This window comes from Anabrus simplex, chromosome 13 (genome assembly GCF_040414725.1).
Source record: "Anabrus simplex isolate iqAnaSimp1 chromosome 13, ASM4041472v1, whole genome shotgun sequence".
NCBI lineage: Eukaryota > Metazoa > Arthropoda > Insecta > Orthoptera > Tettigoniidae > Anabrus > Anabrus simplex.
The window spans coordinates 34,525,685-34,544,720 of record NC_090277.1 but is presented as its reverse complement, the minus strand read 5'-3'; the positions used below and the strand labels follow the sequence as shown (position 1 = coordinate 34,544,720).

Here is a 19,036-nt window from a genome sequence, read left to right as displayed (position 1 = left end):
GAGAGGGACTTAAAAACGTGTCGCCAGTGGGACATAATTTCGAACTTCTCGGACACATTTTTTTGTCAAAAACATATCAGATGTAGGGTACCTTACTAACACTCCACGACAATCTTATTACAACATGAAGCCATGTTGCTTCAACTGTCAGTCGTCTTGAAATATTGTGGTAGGATGCCATATGTGCAATGTACTCGCAGTAAAAATGCCCAATTTGGCATAAAGATATATAAAATTTGTGATTCAAATACAGGCTACGGCAACACCTTTCGCATATAAACAGGAAATAACACTATATGATTGACCCTTCTTTACCAGCGAGCACTAATGTTGTTATGAGCATGTGTGAACATTTCATCGACAAAGGTCACACTCTCTATCTTGACAACTGGTAGATGTCACCAGACCTTTGTAGGAGGGTTAATGAAAAGCAAACAAATATTGTAGGAACTCTCAGGCCCAACAGAAAAAATATGCTACCTGACATTTCATCTAAAGTACTGCAAAGAGGAGGATATCAAATGTGGTCGTCCGACAATATTTTGTTCCCCAAATGAAAGGATAACAAAGATGTTCATTTCCCTTTATCAAAACATACAGCAGCAAATATTACACAAACAGGAAATCTCAGAGGAAAGCACAGACGAGTGTCATTGGAGGAAGTAGGAAAACCAAAACTGGCCCTCAAGTACCAAGATGGGATAAAAAGATTAGATTTGCAAGACCAGGTCACATTCCTTTTCCCCATCATGACATGAACAGTCAAAGGGTATAGAGAAATATTTTTATACCTACTAGACAATTGCCTTTTCAATTCCTTTGTAGCGTATTGTACTTTTTCACAATCAGAGTGCAGGAAGCCCTACTACACAGACTTCTGTGTGACGTTAGTGACACAGTTACTTGCGTCTTCCTGAAAGAACAGCGGCTGAAAATGCCTAAACAGGTAGGCAAAACATGTCCCGTTTAAGACATAGTAATGATGTAACATTTATGTAAATTAATTGAAAAGTAATGTATTGAAAAGGTGGACCTTCACAAAATATTCCTTCAGAAAGGTCTAAGTTCTCAATACGGACCTAACAATGAGATTTATAACTTGTAACATTTATTTGCGACTGTGCAGCTACCTCATTACAAGGTCAGGGGACAAACCTCGCAAAGTGCAACCCCTCTTAGGCTAAAGTTAGAAATTGGGCTCATTTTCCTATGTACTGTAAAAAAAAAACCTAAATGACATTTTGTGCACTCAAAACAGATGAAAAGAAGTGAGATAACGTAGCAGAGCAAGAAGTGCAAAATTCCACTACATCTCCCTGAATGTCTTGAAATCTAACACACAAAAACATCATTTTAGGCGAGTATATAAGTTCATCCACCTCCTAACAAAATTTCAGGTTAATAACTTGCATAGTTCACCTCTTGCAATCTATGTCCCCTGGGGTTGCACAAACAACTTCTCCACTGTGATTTTAATCGGAGTCAGTATGACACGCAGGGGTATTTAAATGAGAGTCCATTTGGTTAACTTCCATATCTTCCCCACACATACCGACAGGCCTTTCATGTCCTCAAGTTCGATTTCCAACTCTCGTATTGAAATCGCCCACTAGAACTATACTATCCTCAGAGTTGATCCTGACAACAATGTTACATAATGCTTCATAACACTTGTCAACTTCATCCTCATCTGCACCATCATATGGTGAGTATACCAAGACAATTCTCATCCTAATTCCTTCAACTGCCAACTCTACTCACAGCATTTGCTCATTCACAAGCCTAACAGAAACTATTTTTTGTGCAATGATATGCTTGATGACCAGTCCTACTCTGCAATCTGCCCTTCCCTTTTCAATACCCCTTAAGTCCATGGCTAAATGGTTAGCATGCTGGCCTTTGGTCCCAGGGTCCTGGGTTGGATTCCGACAGGGTCAGGAATTTTAACTCTAATTTGTTAATTTCGCTGGCATGGGGGCTGGGTGTATGTGTTGTCTTCATCATTTCATCCTCATCACAATGCACAGGACACCTACGGGCGTCATATGAAAAGACCTGCACCTGGCAAGCCAAACTTGTCCTTGGACACTCCCGGCATTAAAAGCCTTATGCCATTTCATATCACCTGTCAAGTATACTATATAATCTCCTACCCTTTCCTCATTTCCTACCCTTACCTAAATATAACTAACTTCTAACACATTCAGACATATCTTCTTTCCTGAATCAACCAGTTCTACTTTCTGTCTTACATAAACTCTATTAATATACATAGCTCTCCGTCAATTTCCACTTCATTTGCCAAGTTTCTTCCAAGGATTCCCTCACCTATCAAATGGGAGGGGGACTCCATTACACCCACAGGTCCGAGGCTTCCTTAAAACATTCTGAGTATGCTTATAATTTAAGTGTTCCAACTTACCGATGAATAGAAGTGGATGTGTAACTCTCAGGATGCTGGATTGGACTCAGTACTGAGGATGACCGGGGAAGTTGGCCGTGCGGTTAGGAGTGCGAAGCTGTGAGCTTGCATCCAGGAGATAGTGGGTTTGAACCCTACTGTCAGCAGCCCTGAAGATGGTTTTCCGTGGTTTCCCATTTTCACACCCGGCAGATGTTGGAGCTGTACCACAATTAAGGCCATGGCTGCTTCCTTCCCATTCCTAGGTCTTTCCTACCCCATCGTCGCCATAAGACCTATCTATGCAGGTGCGATGTAAAACAAATAGCAAAAAAAAGTACTAAGGATGACCTGCTGGTGTTAACACATCCTTCTAGGCTGCATAAATTTTTTGGTGTGGGGATATATTTAAGGCATTCTTTATGTAACACTGCTGAGTACTTACAATTATTGTAAGGACACTAATTTCACAAATTCCCCAAACTGCTCCATCCAGGAGTGCCATCAGCACTGGCAACAAGCCATGGTCGTCCTGAGCGAGCCATAGGTTTTTCACGCAAAGGAGTATAAATAATCATCATCTCCCTCCCATACTTCGCACCCAACTTCATTTTCTATTGGCTTCCATAACTGTTGGATGTTATGGTTGTTTTGCATTAACAAAAATCACAAGAACCCAAGAGAATGGTTTCAAGTTACGTTAATGTAGCTCCCACCTTGGAGATGGCTGTATGAACCTTCAAATCAGCAAATAAACATAATCATAAATAAATTATTGATATCAATAAAAAAGGAGAGAATAAATTAAGTGGAACCAGGGGGAATTCAACATAAGAAATTGCATTAAAACTAAAAACATAAAAAAAATAAGAACAAAAATTTCCCTCCATGACTACACAGGCCCATTATATAATGAATTGGAGAAACCAATTGCCAGAATTGACCATCAACATAATAATAATAATAATAATAATAATAATAATAATAATAATAATAATAATAATCGTACGGCCTCAGCTACCGTGTGCAGACATTTCAATTTGACACCATCTGGCTGTCTGCTCATCAATTTCAATGTTCCGTTTTACTCTAGGTCCACTAGATGGCAGACCGAGTAAACCGAAACTCTCTTGGGCGTCTATGGCTGAGATTTAATGAATTTTGTCGGGTAAACACAAAATGTGTCACCAGAGATCTTTTACATGCTGACATCATACGACATTGAGTGTCAAATAGACTTTTTTTTCCGCCCTTCAAAAATCAAACTACCTCTGCCGGGTTTGAACCCGCTATCTTGGGATCCGGCGGCCGACACTCTACCACTGATCCACATCATAAAATATATTCAGTCAAGAGAAAAAAGGAGCAAAAATTATTAATTAGGAAACATACCTTAACGCACACCAATATAACCCACAGCCAGTGAGAAAAGTAGCACAAATCTTTGGTGCCATAGGAGGTAACATAGAATGATCAATACTGCAATAGTGGATTTGATCCCCTCGTCTCATGATTTTAGGCAAGAAGGAAACGAACAGTCACCATCAGTAATTTTGTGATGAACAGAAACATAAATGTCACTGTCAGTATTTTTACCAAATAAAGAACACAAAGTCCATGCCATTGAATGGATCCCAAATCAGCACTTAGTTTCAAGTAATGATATCTCAAACTTGCTGGGAATCTTCCCAGAGCCCTGTAGGTAAGATGAAGGCACTCAATCTCTAAACTATATGGCCTGCTCAGTTAATTTACATTAAAGAGAATTGGTGTTAAATAATTAGGTCCTAATCTTTAAACTATCTATGGGGAAGTAACATAAATTCAAAGTTCTAATGTCAATAATGGCACACTATTTGCAATAACAATGAATGACATACAGCATGCCATCACCACTTATCCGATGGCCAGATATCTACAACATACAGCATACCTGCCAGACTACCACCTAGATGTGTCGTGCAATGAAACATCTGACAAAGTACCTTTTAAAAGTTGGAGAGTTTATGCCTATTGTTATGCACCGAACATTATTCCAGATGAAATACTTCACTGATAAAATATTATTCTCAAAATAATTTCAATATCGATTAAATTCCAATCACTATAAAGTAATCGGGAATGATACTTACAAATGATGTACTTGCCGTGTCTTCAAGCCATACAGGTTCCACCTTGATCTCTATTTTCTGGTCCATTTCACACAGCAACAGAAGTAATTATATGAAAATGAGCTGAAAATAACTTCAGCTGACTTTTTACTGCAAGAAAAAAAGTTACAGGAAATACATATATTACTATAATCATTACGGTAATAATTTATACACCAACCAAGTAAGAAAGCAGGCCTGTAGCTCTCCTTTATTGTCAATGTAACTATTACAGTCTCTAGACTGGTTTGATACAGATTTCCATTTCACCACATCCTGTGCTATCCTCCAGGTGTCTGGATTACTTCTACGGAACTATTACATCCTCCATCTATTCATATCTCTACAATTTTCCTACTGGTACTAAATTACTACCCTATATACTTACATTTGAAATCAGCTCAACATGTATCCCATGAATTTCTCGCAAGGTCTACTTTTGCTAAAGCTTTCTCCTCTTACCAACCTTATACACAATCTCCTCATTTGTGACCTGGACTCTCCATCTGACTTTCAACACATTTGAGTAACATCACAATTCAGAGGTTTCTATTCTTTCTTTCTGTGTCAGCTGTTGTCCATTTTTCACATTGACACTGTGATAATGCTATTGGCTTTATGTCCCACTAACTATGTTTATGGTTTTGGAGTTGTCAGGGTGCCGGAATTTAGTCCTGCAGAAGTTCCTTTATGTGCCAGTAAATCTACTGATATGAGGCTAAGGTATTTCAGCACCATCAAATACCACCAGACTGAGCCAGGATCAAACCTGCCACGTTGGGGTCAGAAGGTCAGTGCCTCAACAGTCTGAGCCACTCAGCCCGGCTATTTGATACTGTGAACTCTCCACAATAATATTTCTAAAAATTCTTGATAATATGAGTATGTGTACATTAATTGAACACTGGCTTTCTGCTAATACTATCGTGAAACTCTTCACGGTGGGGAAGATATGGAAGCTAAGTAGACTTGGAAGCATTTGCAATACTTTGTCCTGGTTGGATTAGCAGATACGAATTCATTCTTCAAGCATAGCACTATTCACTGTTGCACATGGGCAGGTAGGGGCACCAGATCCGTAACTATATAATGACAAACATTGAATTCAGGAAATCTGTACAGAATATGCTGGTTTTCTGGGATTTTTCGATGATATGGACCACTGTCTGATCCATAGTGAACTAAGTAACTCCAGGCTCTAGGAGAGAAGAAGTGAAATCTGTATGCAGACTAATAACAATATGGGTAGGATATGATTAGCAAAAAGTTTCAAACAATGGACAGAAAGTTGGTTCAGGATAGAGAAAGAGGACGGGTGGTATACTGGGATGCTGTAGTAGAAATAGGAAGAGAATCCCTAGGAACAACTGTATGTAAACATGGGAAAAAGCAAACGTGTTGGTGGAATTATGAAGTAAGAAGAGCTTGTAAAAGTAAAAAGAAGACATATCAGAAAAGGTTCCAAACAAGGACTGATGCAGACAGGGATTGGTACACAGATGAAATAGAGTGAAACAAGTAGCTGCTGGATCCAAGAAGTAATGCAAAGGTTTTGGAAGAAATCTGGAAAGGCTAGACAGTAACAGACATCCTTACAAAGTGAGCGAAAAAGGAAATTAATGATGTTTTGAGTAAATCAGGTGAACTCAGATCCCAGGACATCATTTGACAGGTAGAGGAATATTTTGAAAACCTGCTCAGCATAGAGAGAAATCCTCCTGGCAATGTCATAAACAAACAAGCTTCTAAAGGGAAGGAAAATGATGTTGGTGAATTTACACTTGAGGAAGTGGACTTCATTGTCATAAAGCTGCCAGAATAAAGGAAATTAGACCTGGAATGGTAAAATATAGTGGGAAGGCAGGGATGAAATGGCTTCATAGAATAATAAGATTAGCATGGAGTGTTGGTAAATTACCTTCAGAATGGACAAAAGCAGTAATTGCACAGGAGGGATAACAACAACTATTGAGGTATCTCACTAATCAGTATAGCAGGCAAGATCTTCAATGCCATTTTGGAAGGAAGGATGCAATCAGTGGTTGAGAGTAAAGTGGATGTAAACCAATGTGGTTTCAGACCATAGAGGTACTGTCAGTATGCACTAGATAACTGAAAAATGCTACAAGATAAACAGACATTTTATATATTTAGAGGAGGCATATGGCAGAGTATGAAGGAAAATAATATTCACCATACTAGGGGACAATGGATTTTAGGGTAGATTATTAAAAGCAATCAAACTGATTTAAGTAGACAACTGAGCTGCAGTGAGAATTGGTGGTCAAATAAGTTCTTTGTTTGAGGTACTGACAGGGATAACACAAGGCTTTAATCTTTCACCTTTGTTGTCCTAGTTTACATGGGTCATCTACTGAATGATACCAAGTGGCAGGGAGGGATTCAGTTAGGTTAGACTGCCTATGCATAAAACTTGGTCATAATTATTGTTTGCTGAAAGCATGCAGTCTAATATCTTGGACTTGAAAATAGGTGCGATGAGTATGGTATGAAAGCTAGACTTCCAAGACTAAACTGATGTCAGTAGGTAAGAAATCCAAGAGAATTGAATGTCAGATTGGGGATAAAAATCTGAAACTGGTAGATAATTTCAAATATTTTTAAGAAGTGTGTTCTTCTAAGATGGTAGTTAGTACAGTGAGATTGCAGTTGTGATCAACAGTATTCTATAAGAAGGAAGTGATAATGCATGAAACTATCTTTATATTGGTCTGTTTTCAGATCTACTTTGCTTTACGGGAGTGAAAACTGGGTGGACTCAGGATACCTTATTCATAAGTTAGTAGACAGGATATTATTGAGAATGATTGCTGGTACATATGGGAGGGGATAATGGCAGAAGCATACTCTGAATGAGGAAATAAAAGATAAGTTAGGAATGATTTTGATGAAGCTTTATGCAAAACCCGGCTTCAGGTGTGGTGTCATGTGAGGCAAATTGAGGAGGATAGGTTATCTAGAAGAATAATGGATTCTCTTATTGAGGGTAAGGGAAGTAGGACACCAAGACAACAATGGTTAGACTCAGTTTCTAACTATTTAAGGATAAGAGATAGGCTACTAAATGAGGCGACAGAACTAGTTATGAATAGAGAATTGTGGTGCTGATTAGTAAATTCACTGACGCTTGCAGTCAGAAGGCTGAAAGACAGAACAGACCATAACGAAAACGTAAGTATGTACATATGTATTTATGTTCAATATTGACATAAGACAGTAAGTGTGATTACTTCAAAACAAGGAGGCTCTAGATGTCACTGTTTATGGCTATCATGCACAACTTGGATAAGGAAGCTACAAAGGTAAGTCAAAGCATGTATACCACAGAAAGAAATGAACAGAGTCACTGGACTTATGTATACACTAGCTAGTAATCACATCAGTATATAGCACACAGGTGTATCATTTGGTGAAATCAAACCATGGAGCAATAACAGTTGGAGAATGTGTGTTTTTGACCAGCGGTTGCAGGAGGAGGCCTGTTTTCAGAGGAAAGGCATGGACTTGGTCTACATTTATATGGGAATTGTGTGTAAATAAAGCAAGAAAGTTATGTCTGCCCCGAAGGTAAAGAAATAGTGTGAATTTCCAAGAGGTTAGAATGACGCAAGAAATGAAAAGTGGAGATGCTGTACATCAACGTAATATCCGTACACCTGACAAAGTGCACAATAACAGACATATGGCGAACTGTAGGTTGGAGGTGCACTAATTAGTTGCTCAATGAGAAAGGCAAGATTTCTCACCGGAAAACTCTTTATGATGTGACAAGTGCTTTAATTATAAAAGTGGGCACAATACTGATAAATACCGAGCTCCGCATCCTTGTGCTAAATTAAATTGGGGAAGGTTACTTTTCTTAATTATACTCTCTAGCAACAGAATTTACTCAGTGCTAGTGGCATACCCTTTGATGTATCTTACATAATGGGTGATATTAATAAACCTGACAACTATCTCTTGCCACAAATATTGAGATGTATCTCAAATGTAGGTGAAAGAAAAGGCTTTGTCTAAGCAGTAAACTTTGTCCCTTGAGATACACCGTGTTAGGGGATTCTCTAGGAGATACATCTCCTTATGCGCATGAATAAACTGGAGCTTCACCTCACTGAATGGAGATACAGTAAATCTCAGAACTTGAGACTGCCCAGTAGGTGACTCACAGTGATAGTATTCAGGCTCAAAACCTGATGATGGTTTTACAACAGGAAAAAAAATGTGTTCAGCATGAAGGGATTCTCTTGAACATAAATAGAAATATATCTACAGCTCTCATATAGAAAACATGGATAATCTCAACATCCAGGAGCCAGTACATGAGTAAAGAGATGGAGCTCTTACAAATAAGGAGAAATATTCACTTTTTGGCATAGCGTAGGTAATGCTGGATTGCAAGCAAGTAGAATTAATCCTAGGCACAGCTAAGGACTCTGTGGTAGCAATCCCAAACAAAGAGCCCCTGGGTTAGCCTTTAAATGCCTGTTACATCAGGCAGGAGATAAATAATGTCAATAATAATTCAGCTACAGATTGAAGATATTTCAATTTGATGCAATGTAGGCTGCCTGTATATCTATTTTGAAATTCCGACTTACTCCACCAGTTTCTTGCTTACAAAATGTGACTAAATTCTTTCAAGGGATCAAGTCACGGCAGTGCTGCGGGCTAGGGGTAGCGAGTCTGCCACTTACCTGGACACTTGGGTTCGATTAATGGTCAGGTCAAGGATTTTTTATCTGAATATAAGGGCTGGTTTGACTGCACTCTGTATTTAATGGATCATGACAGTTGTGGCATATTTGACCCATAGCGGCATTCTCCCTGAAGCACATTTCAGGAAATTGACCCCGTATATTTGTATAATCATGATCAAATGAAACAGAACCTCCACAATTTCTCCTTCATCGCCTCTGTTCTGAATTAGAAAAGTTGTAAAAGGCCCAGCAGGTTCACGACATGTTTACACAACTGTGGAGTCAGCTTACAGTGTGCGAGATACTTTAAAGATTACATAAAATCAGCTTCATGGTCCGTATCGCACTTCAATAGATTCACAATTAAGTATTTATTAATTTTCCACCTAGTCGATACAATGATTGCTTAAGGCAATTTTTAATGTTCAAAAGTGGTACATGGTTCGTATATTATCAACATCTTCAGCCACATAACACTGTTTAGATGAAAAATATATAAACTGACAAAGTAATGCTTTACAGGAAGTGTCCTTAAAATCCTTAAAAAGGATGCTTCCTTTAAACTCCTAGCCCTTTCTTATCCTTTCATCTCCATAAGACCTATTTGTCTCGGTGCGACGTAAAGCAAATTTAAATAATATACGGTGTCCTTAAAATTAACTTCCTGTAAAGCATTACTTTGTCAATTTATATATTTTTCATCTAAACAGTGTTATGTGGCTGAAGATGTTGATAATATATGAAACATGTACCACTTTTGACCATTAAAAATTGCCTTAAGCAATCATTGTATTGACTAGGTGGAAAATTAATAAATACTTAATTGTGAATATACTTATAAAGCTGAAAGCGATACATCTTGTTAGCGGGCACACTTTATTCATCTATGTAGCGAAATAGACTATATCTTACCAGACTTCGAATTTAGGATATCTGTTAGGAATATGCAGATCTTATTCCGTTAAACATACACACTGCTCATTCCAATCAATGCCTAAGAGTAGGGATTGAACAGCTCGAATGCTATGATGAACTAGTGTATTATGTACCAGTAGTACCAGAAAATTTATGAACCAGAGTATTGGCATGCTAAAGAAGAAAATTGTCTAACTCCCCAGCTAATTCCCACCAATATTCAGACAGGCTGTTACACTCGGTACTACCGGGCAAGTTGGCGTGTGCTTAGGGGCGCTCAGCTTTGAGCTTGCATCTGGGAGATAGTGGATTCGAACCCCACTGTCGGCAGCCCAGAAGATGGCATTTGGTTGTTTCCCTTTTCCACACCAGGCAAATGCTGGGGCTGTACCTTAAACAAGGCGAAGGATGCTTCCTTTAAACTCCTAGCCCTTTCTTATCCTTTCGTCTCCATAAGACCTATTTGTCTCGGTGCGACGTAAAGCAAATTTAAATAATATACGGTATACAGCAGTAATCCTATCTATCGGGGATGAGTGGCAACAGAAGACATGAAGCAAGTCACAAAAAACTACGGTTTATGTAATGTTATGGTTGATCAATTTTATGAGTTCTCTATATTGTAGGCCTTCACATTTTGTTTTCTTTCGACTCTGTGATATTAGGGCGTATTAGAAAATATTTATAGCGTAGACTGTAGTTCATTATTCCCAGACATTATATACCGATTTCCATTAAATTCTGTTTGCCAATCTTCTTGTGACCCGGCGCTTATGTAGACTTAGTAACAAAAATCCAAATTCATGAATATCTCAGTGATCATAGCCAGTACGGTAACAATGTATGAGATATAAAGGATCGGATATTTCATACTATATAACTCTAATTATGTAGTATTTATCGATACGACCTCTAATAACATAAATATTTGAGAATAACATTTTTGGCCTTCCCCTAAACTACCATATTACTCAGCGTGAATAAAATTATTTAAGGCATAGATTATAGCGACTTACTCCCCGACTTTGCATAGCGATTTGCATTAAGATGGACAACTAATAACACAAATATTTGAGATTTTAGTTTTAGGCCTTCCCCTCAACTACCATTTTTCTCAGCGTGAATACAATTATTTACGGCCTAGATCGTAGCGACGTATTCCCCGGCTTTGTCTACCGATTTTCGTTAAGATACGACCACAATAACATAAATACAGGGTCTTTACTTATGCTTGGCAAGGACAATCTCGCTCGACCTGGCCGGCGATGATAGGCCGCAACCGGCCGCTGGAGCGCGCGGTTTCTGGCACTTGCCTGCAGTTGCTGAGAGCTGAGCTCTGAGATAATAGAGTGTTCAATGAAGCTACTGCGTACTGTATGTCGTATTCTACAGTGTTTTATTGTGATTCTGTATAGTGCTGTAATGTATGTGAAATATTCGTTACGTGAACGTGTATATCTGCACAATACTTACATTAAGTGCAGAAAATCGTGCGCTAGGACAAGACAAAAGTTTCGAGGAAAATTTCCAGGGAGACCCATTCCAATCAATCGGACAATATAACAACTGGCCAAGAGATTCAAACGTACAGGTTCAGTAAACAATCAAAATAGATGTAAAGGTCGTTCTCCTTACTGAAGCGTGTTTGGTTCGAAGATCATAAGTAAAAATTTGTGGCCCCCTCGTACCCCAGATTTAACGGCATGCGATTTTTATTTGTGGGGAATGTAAAAAAAATTTAGTTTATGGGAACAACCCTCACACACTAGATGAACTTCAAGAGCTGCAATTGCATCCATCAGTGCTGAAGAACATGGTACAGTAACCGAAAACTTAGTTAGGAAATACCGATTATGTTTTGGAGCGCATGGGGAACATTTTCAACGAAAACTGTAAAAATGGTGAATAAAATGCATGATAATTCATGATAACGATTTTGAGCACCGTATTCCGCCGTACATACGCACATGCAGTAGCCGGCAACTGAACTGTCACTGGTGGCCAAGTTCGAGCGAGAAAGTCCTTGCCAAGCATAAATAAAGACCCTGTATTTGAGAATTAAATGTTAGGCCTTCCCCTAAACTACCATTTCACTCAGCGTGAATATGGCCTAGATTACAGCGACTTACTTCTCAACTTTGCATACCGATTTTTATCAAGATAGGACGATTAATAACATCAATATTTGAGAATTAACTTTTAGGCCTTCCCGTAAACTACCACTTCACTCAGCGTGAATAAAATTATTTATGGTCTGGATTGTAGCGCCATATTCTCCAACTCTGCATACTGATTTTCATTAAATTCTCTTCAGCCGTTTTCTCGTGATGCGTGTACATACATACATACATACATCCATCATACAGATAGACAGACAGGCAGACATTACAGAAAATTTAAAAAAATGCATGTCCCTCTTACTGTGGACACAACTGATATAGAAATACCCTCCCTTTTTAAAATCTGAGCAATGTAAGACAAAACTCTTATTTTATATATTATATAGATGGTCTTGCACTACCTCATGTAATACGGTGTCGGCATCTACAAGAAACTGGCATACAGGCAGCGTAAACAGAGTTAAATTAAAATTCCTGCAAAAGGTAGCGGAGAAGGTTTGAGGTTCACAGTGAAAGGTTGCAGAAAAAGAACACCACAATTCCGTACTGATACGAACCATTGATGAAAAACAGAATGATAGGAGTAAAACTGTACGAGTATGGCGATAGTAGAGGTGTAATACCAATATAATGGTCCGTTATTGGACATTATAAATTTTCCAGCTAACTCATTCTTGGTTGCCTGCGTTTCGCCCTCGTGTGCTAAGTTAGGCTCGTCAGTTGGGACTTAGCACACCACTCAGGACAAATATTTTAGGTTCCCTATGGGAATCAACATCTACATCAGTAGAGGTGTGTCGGAACTGGCGTGCCGGTACGCGTCACCTATTCTCCGAATGGAGCAGTGACAACCTGCTCCAGGAGCCTCTCCTCTACCGGTCCACTGCTGTCTGCTGTGACGATCTTGTGCTGCGACTCGCAGTTTGCTGCTACCGGTCCACTGCTGTCTGCTGTGACGATCTTGCGCTGCGAATCGCAGCGTCCTGTACCGGTCCACTGCTGTGACAGTGTTGCGCTGCGACTCGCAGTTTGCTGTACCGGGAAGTGTTGTTACTGCTATTCGCAAACGGTCCAGTGACACAGCCGTCGTCGTCCCGTACCCTTAGGAAGATTGTGACAAGAACAGGACGGAGACATACCGGTATGGAGTTCAATATTTCATGTGAACGAAAGAAATCCACAGTAATCTACTTCAGCATTAAAACGTTTCTAATAATAATAATAATAATAATAATATTTTGTTATTGTGATTATTATTGACTGTTTTTCTTAACATAATTAAAATATAGTCAAACGTCACTTTTAATACTATAACTAATCATTTAATCTGGCGAATAAGATCAATAACATTATACATTCACAACACTGAATACTTCTTAAAACGTCAGATATTTCAAAGTGATCATCGGCGATTTCTAAACAACATTATAGGTCATTCACATGTCACAATCTTAGTGAAGAATCGCACACAAAATGTTATCATTTTCCTAGTTGGGAAGCAACTGGGTAAAATTATTTGGATTACTTGTAACGATTACATTTTAAAAAATTACTTATAATCGTTACTTTTTCCAAAAAGTCTACTTGTAATTTACTTCTTTAAATAAATTTGTGCTGGGCGGAGTAGCTTGGTCGGTACAGCGCTGGCCTGCTGACCCCAACTTGGCAGGTTCAATCCTGGCTCAGTCCGGTGGTATTTGAAGGTGCTCAAATACGTCAAGCCTCGCATCGGTAGATTAATAGACACGTAAAGGAACTCATGCGGGACTAAATTTCGGCACCTCGGTGTCTCCAAAAGTCGTAATAGTAGTTAATGGGACGTAAAGCGAATAACATTATTATTAGTAGATTTACTGGCAAGTTAAGGAACTCCTGCAGAACAAAATTCCGGCACCTCGGCGTCTCCGAAAACCGTAAATATACTTATTGGGACGTAAAACAAATAACATTATTATGTATGTATTTATTAATTGAATATAAACAAATATTTTCGATACTTTCAACCTACCACCAGTGTGCCATTATCGAATCAGATAAGACAGGCGTGATCATGACATAATCTAAGAACAGAGGAAATCGTGCATCCGCTGGGCTACGTAAGCCTACTGTGCTATGTTCCTCAGCTACATTTGTGTTTGTACCGGTTGTCACTGGACCGGTAGCATGTCACCGCGCTCAGCATGCTATGCCATGCTCCTCAGCACCATCTGTGGTTGGACCGGCAACGTGTCACTGCTCCAGTTGTGTCACTGGAGCAGTTGGAGCAGTGACACATTATTTCTGGACCGTCACACCTCTAGGCGATAGGAACAAAAAATTCTATTTTACACAACAATGCTACCACTTCGAAAACGAATCGGATAAAGTTATTTGTCTTATTTGGAAATTTAAAACTAAAACGGTACGCTTGAGCCGTACAATATATACCCTCGGTACTAATCGCTTAAAGTTGTAAAAATACCCAGTATGAAGTTGGGCAATGCTACAGAAAACAGACATTTGAGTACGGTACTAGAATAAAGCATCACTGGAGTATATAAATCACAGCACAAGCAATGTGTAACGACCAGTAAACCAACGGAAATAAATATTATACACAATGAGAAACAGACTGATGTTGATGAATGCACTATTTCACTTGAGATAAAGGATCTGTACTGTTAGTTAGGGGGGAAAGTGCTGCATTTTTTACACCAATGAAGCCTCTAAAACCTCACATTGCTAACAGTGTTCGAACATTTTTTGCACTATCATTAACGAACGTGTATTTATTTTCAGCTTACCGATCGACAAGTGTGAAGAAATACAACCAGTGTATTCTAGGTTACCTGAAGTTCTGATAAACAACTGTTTAAGTACTCGGCCACGGTGAACAGCGGCCGCATTCGCCAAGACGTAAGGTTCACAGCGGGCAGTGGTTCACAGTCACAGAGGAAGTACCGTACGTTATAATGTACTCACTGCCTGCTCGATCTGCATCCGATGGCTGCTTACAAAAAGAATGAGTAAGAGATGACTCTCAACGTTATTTTTCACTTCAGTACGCAACGGCTGCGCAAAGATCGCCAGGGATTGCACAATAGCGCCTCTAGTGAGCACAGGGCTGAACTAAAATTACTGGGCGGGCGATTTAAATCGTTTAGCGCGCGGAGGGTCCCCAGGTTCTCGCCCCCCCCCCCTCTCAAATATTATATTAAATATATTTTTGTTCTTTTTCTTCCTCATATTTTTTCTTTAATTTCCTTTTCTTTCTTTCCTTCTTTGTTACCTTTTTCTGAAATACTGCATTCTGAACAATAATACACCTGGAGGTTGGCCTGTTCTTTATTATTATTATTATTATTATTATTATTATTATTATTATTATTATTAATAATAATCTTTTGCTGGAGAAAAGAAGCTTACCAGCTTGTGCTGCTTATTATAATTATTTCATTTATGGAGTTATATTTTACTTTTACTAATTCACAAAGCCATGAAGGATGGGAGTGACTGGCCTTGCCTGTGCTGCTTTTGTTTGTTTCTGCTGAGGAAAATGGAAGCTAACTCACAAAGGGAGGAAGGAAGTGACCAGAAGGTGAGTGGGATTGGCAATCCCTATCTCAGATTAATACCTATGACAGAAATAGACACTAACATCCCCTCGTACATCAGTCCTCTTTAACACTACTTCAGCCAACCGTAACAGTCAATAGTATCAAGATATGCCACTTGTGCAGGAAATAAAATATAAATACAATGTAAGAAAAAAAACCATACACAGGAACCACAATGATGAAAGGAAACTCATAAGATAAGGAGGGACTTTGTAGGATTCAAAGATGGAGCTATATTCTACCTACTATCCACAGTGTTACAGGTATAAAATTGTGTAGAAATTTGCACAAACGTTTTAGTGATCATAGTATATCATAATCTCATGACATTACATTCAGCAGTGTTAATCATCAATTAATATTCATCAGCCAGAAAACTATGCAATACAACACAAATACAAAATCACTCATTTAGGAAAGAAAGACTGGAACTGACAAGTTACAACATAATGGGTACATCTTTCAGTCTGTCAAAAGAGGCACCTAGGGCCACACACTGAGAAATATTGAGATTTGTACTTCTTTTGCATCTACTAGAGGATGGCAAATCTCTGGCAGAGTAGTGTTTGAAGAAACCAAGACATGATAGCACATACTCTGTTCCTACATACTGCACCAAAACACAACATATCATTCAATCAGTCATCTGCATTTAAATGATAAACAATGTCAAGCACCAAAATTGTATTCATCCCGTGTATTCATTGATCTGCACTATTTACAATACTTAAAAATGTTCTATTTTATGTGACAGTAGGATATATCTAAATTTTTCTGCTACATGGAAAAAGATGGAATCATGAATATGTTTGTGGGTTTAAAAGACAAGAGAGCGCTTACAGATTCTGTGATTGTTCCCTCTTACAACATGCAGGAGGCACAAATAATGGTTTCTTTCAGTCCATCCGCAGGAGAGGAGTTCTAATAAATGGACAGAAATATGTAGCATCAGGATCTACGTACAATAATATGGCAGCTGATCCAGCACAAAACATTACCATGCCAAGGCACAACATAGCTCTGCCTATTAAGAGCTATGTCCAAGGAATTGTATGCTAATTTAGTACAGTATTATGAACAATATGCTGCTACTTCCACAACATTATGGTGTGCAAGGGCCTTTGCTGTGATCTAGACGAAATGCCTGTTGAAGACGGTGGAAACTCACTTCAGACAGTGCCATTTGTACCTACTGTATATCGAAGGCGGAAATCTATGTTGGTGGTTGCAGAGTAGGCTGATCTGTGGTCTGACAGCATGCACTCCACCCAGCCAACCAAGTGGGGAGCCTGGCACAAGTAAGCGGAAACAATGCCAAAATTCAATTAAGGGCTGCGTGGTTGCCCACCCCCTACCCACAGGGGGACAATTATGATAAGGCTAGTTTCTTTACGTTGCACTGACACAGATAGGTCTTATGGCGACGATGGGACAGGGAAGGCCTAGGAATGGGAAGGAAGCAGCTGTGGCCTTAATTAAGGTACAGCCCCAGCATTTGCCTGGTGTGAAAATTGGAAACCACAGAAAACCATTTTCAGGGCTGCCGACAGTGGAGTGCGAACCCACTATCTCCTGGATGCGAGCTCACAGCTGTGCGCTCCTAACCGCACGGCCAACTTGCCCAGTACTATGATAAGGGAAGTTTGTAGAACTGTTACCATCACATCAAGTGAATGGGTTACCAACATCACAAAATTCACAAATATTAATTTAGTTACTTGGACATTGCATACATACCAGTACATACTTTTGTATAGGAGGATGTGCATACGAACTGCAAATAAGAAAGGAGAGAGCATAATATATTTCCTGTGTTCTGATGAGAAATGTTCTCCAAAATACAAGATTTTCAGTGAAACCTCCTTTGGTAGAAATGGATGCTTAACCAAAACTATGACTTCTTTACACAAATCATTCACACAATATCACACGACACTTCCACTTCAGTATTTGAATATTATCATACAAATGATGATCTCATATAAAGGAACAGACTATGAGTTCAGTAAACCACATGTTTGAAAGGTTCATTGCTCTTGAAAATAACTCCACATTACAGTTTTTCACTTCCCATTTAGCAGATATGTTTCATGCTGTACTTAATCTCCCTATAATAATATTAATAGTAATACTAATATTAATGATAATAATACATGTCCCATGAAGTTTAAATAAAGTGTTTGATTATATAACAACTGTAGGGCAGGAATTTATAAAAGTCATTATGAAAGCAATTAAGACGAATGGGGGTCTGAAACATGCAGATGTATGGCATATTTTGAATTACAACACTGAACATGAACTTAATATTTTTCCACCTTTATGAACAATTATAATGATGTTTTAGGCTTCATAATGATCTCATTTTTTTGCCTATGAGGCTCATACACCGATTCATGGCAACGATGGAATGGGCCTCAGAAGGATGCAACTGTGGCCTTAATTATGGTATGGCCTTAGTATCTGCCTGCCTATTGCAAAGAAGGGAAACCATCTTCAAGATAGCTGACAGTGGGGTTCGAACCCACCACTGCCCAAGCGCAATTTCATAGATACATGACCACACTGCACAGCCTACTTGTTGGGTGTTTTGTAATACAAAATTAAATATATTGCTAAACAATCATTAGCATTCATAAACTGAAATTGCTTAATTTGAATGTAAAATTAACAATAATAACATTAGCACCAGTGTTCTCCCCAGAAATGTTTGTCAGGCGGGTGGCAAGAATGAGTAGCCGGGCGGGGAATACTATGTAAAACTTCAATATGAATATAAATTTCAATTCGTTCCCCTCAGGGCATTAACAATAATATCAGACAGGTAAATATTAACTGCACAATTGAACTATTTGAATGTTATTATCATGAACAAGTTATAACAGAGTACGTTGAACGTCTAGTGTTCTATTGCTCCTTCCAAATCATGTAACACTGGACTTAGGCCTCCCACTCGGTTGCTATGGACATGTGGACTGCCATACAGGTTTGTGATGTCATACGGAATAGAGGGCTCGCATGCGATTCCACGCTAATCCAGCCCCCTGCTCACGACTACATAGTGGTCAAGCTAAACATTTGATCTCCGATGTAACTGATGCAATTATGGTAATGATTTATCATTTAAATTAGCAGA

The 19,036-nt window shown here is 38.9% G+C and overlaps 1 protein-coding gene across 2 annotated transcripts in view; it reads right to left on the bottom strand.

The window, feature by feature from the left end:
* The window catches only part of LOC136884652 (zinc finger and SCAN domain-containing protein 31), a 58,567-nt gene extending 43,370 nt beyond the window's left edge, over nucleotides 1–15,197 (bottom strand). For both annotated transcript variants that reach the window (XM_067156890.2, XM_068230200.1), the window contains exons 1-2: nucleotides 15,088–15,197; nucleotides 4,534–4,662 (exon numbers count right to left, since the gene is read on the bottom strand). In XM_067156890.2, coding sequence (XP_067012991.2) covers nucleotides 4,534–4,599 — 66 coding nt within the window. In that variant the 5' untranslated portion in view covers nucleotides 4,600–4,662; nucleotides 15,088–15,197. The remainder of the gene's footprint in view (nucleotides 1–4,533; nucleotides 4,663–15,087) is intronic.
* Nucleotides 15,198–19,036: the final 3,839 nt, after the last annotated feature.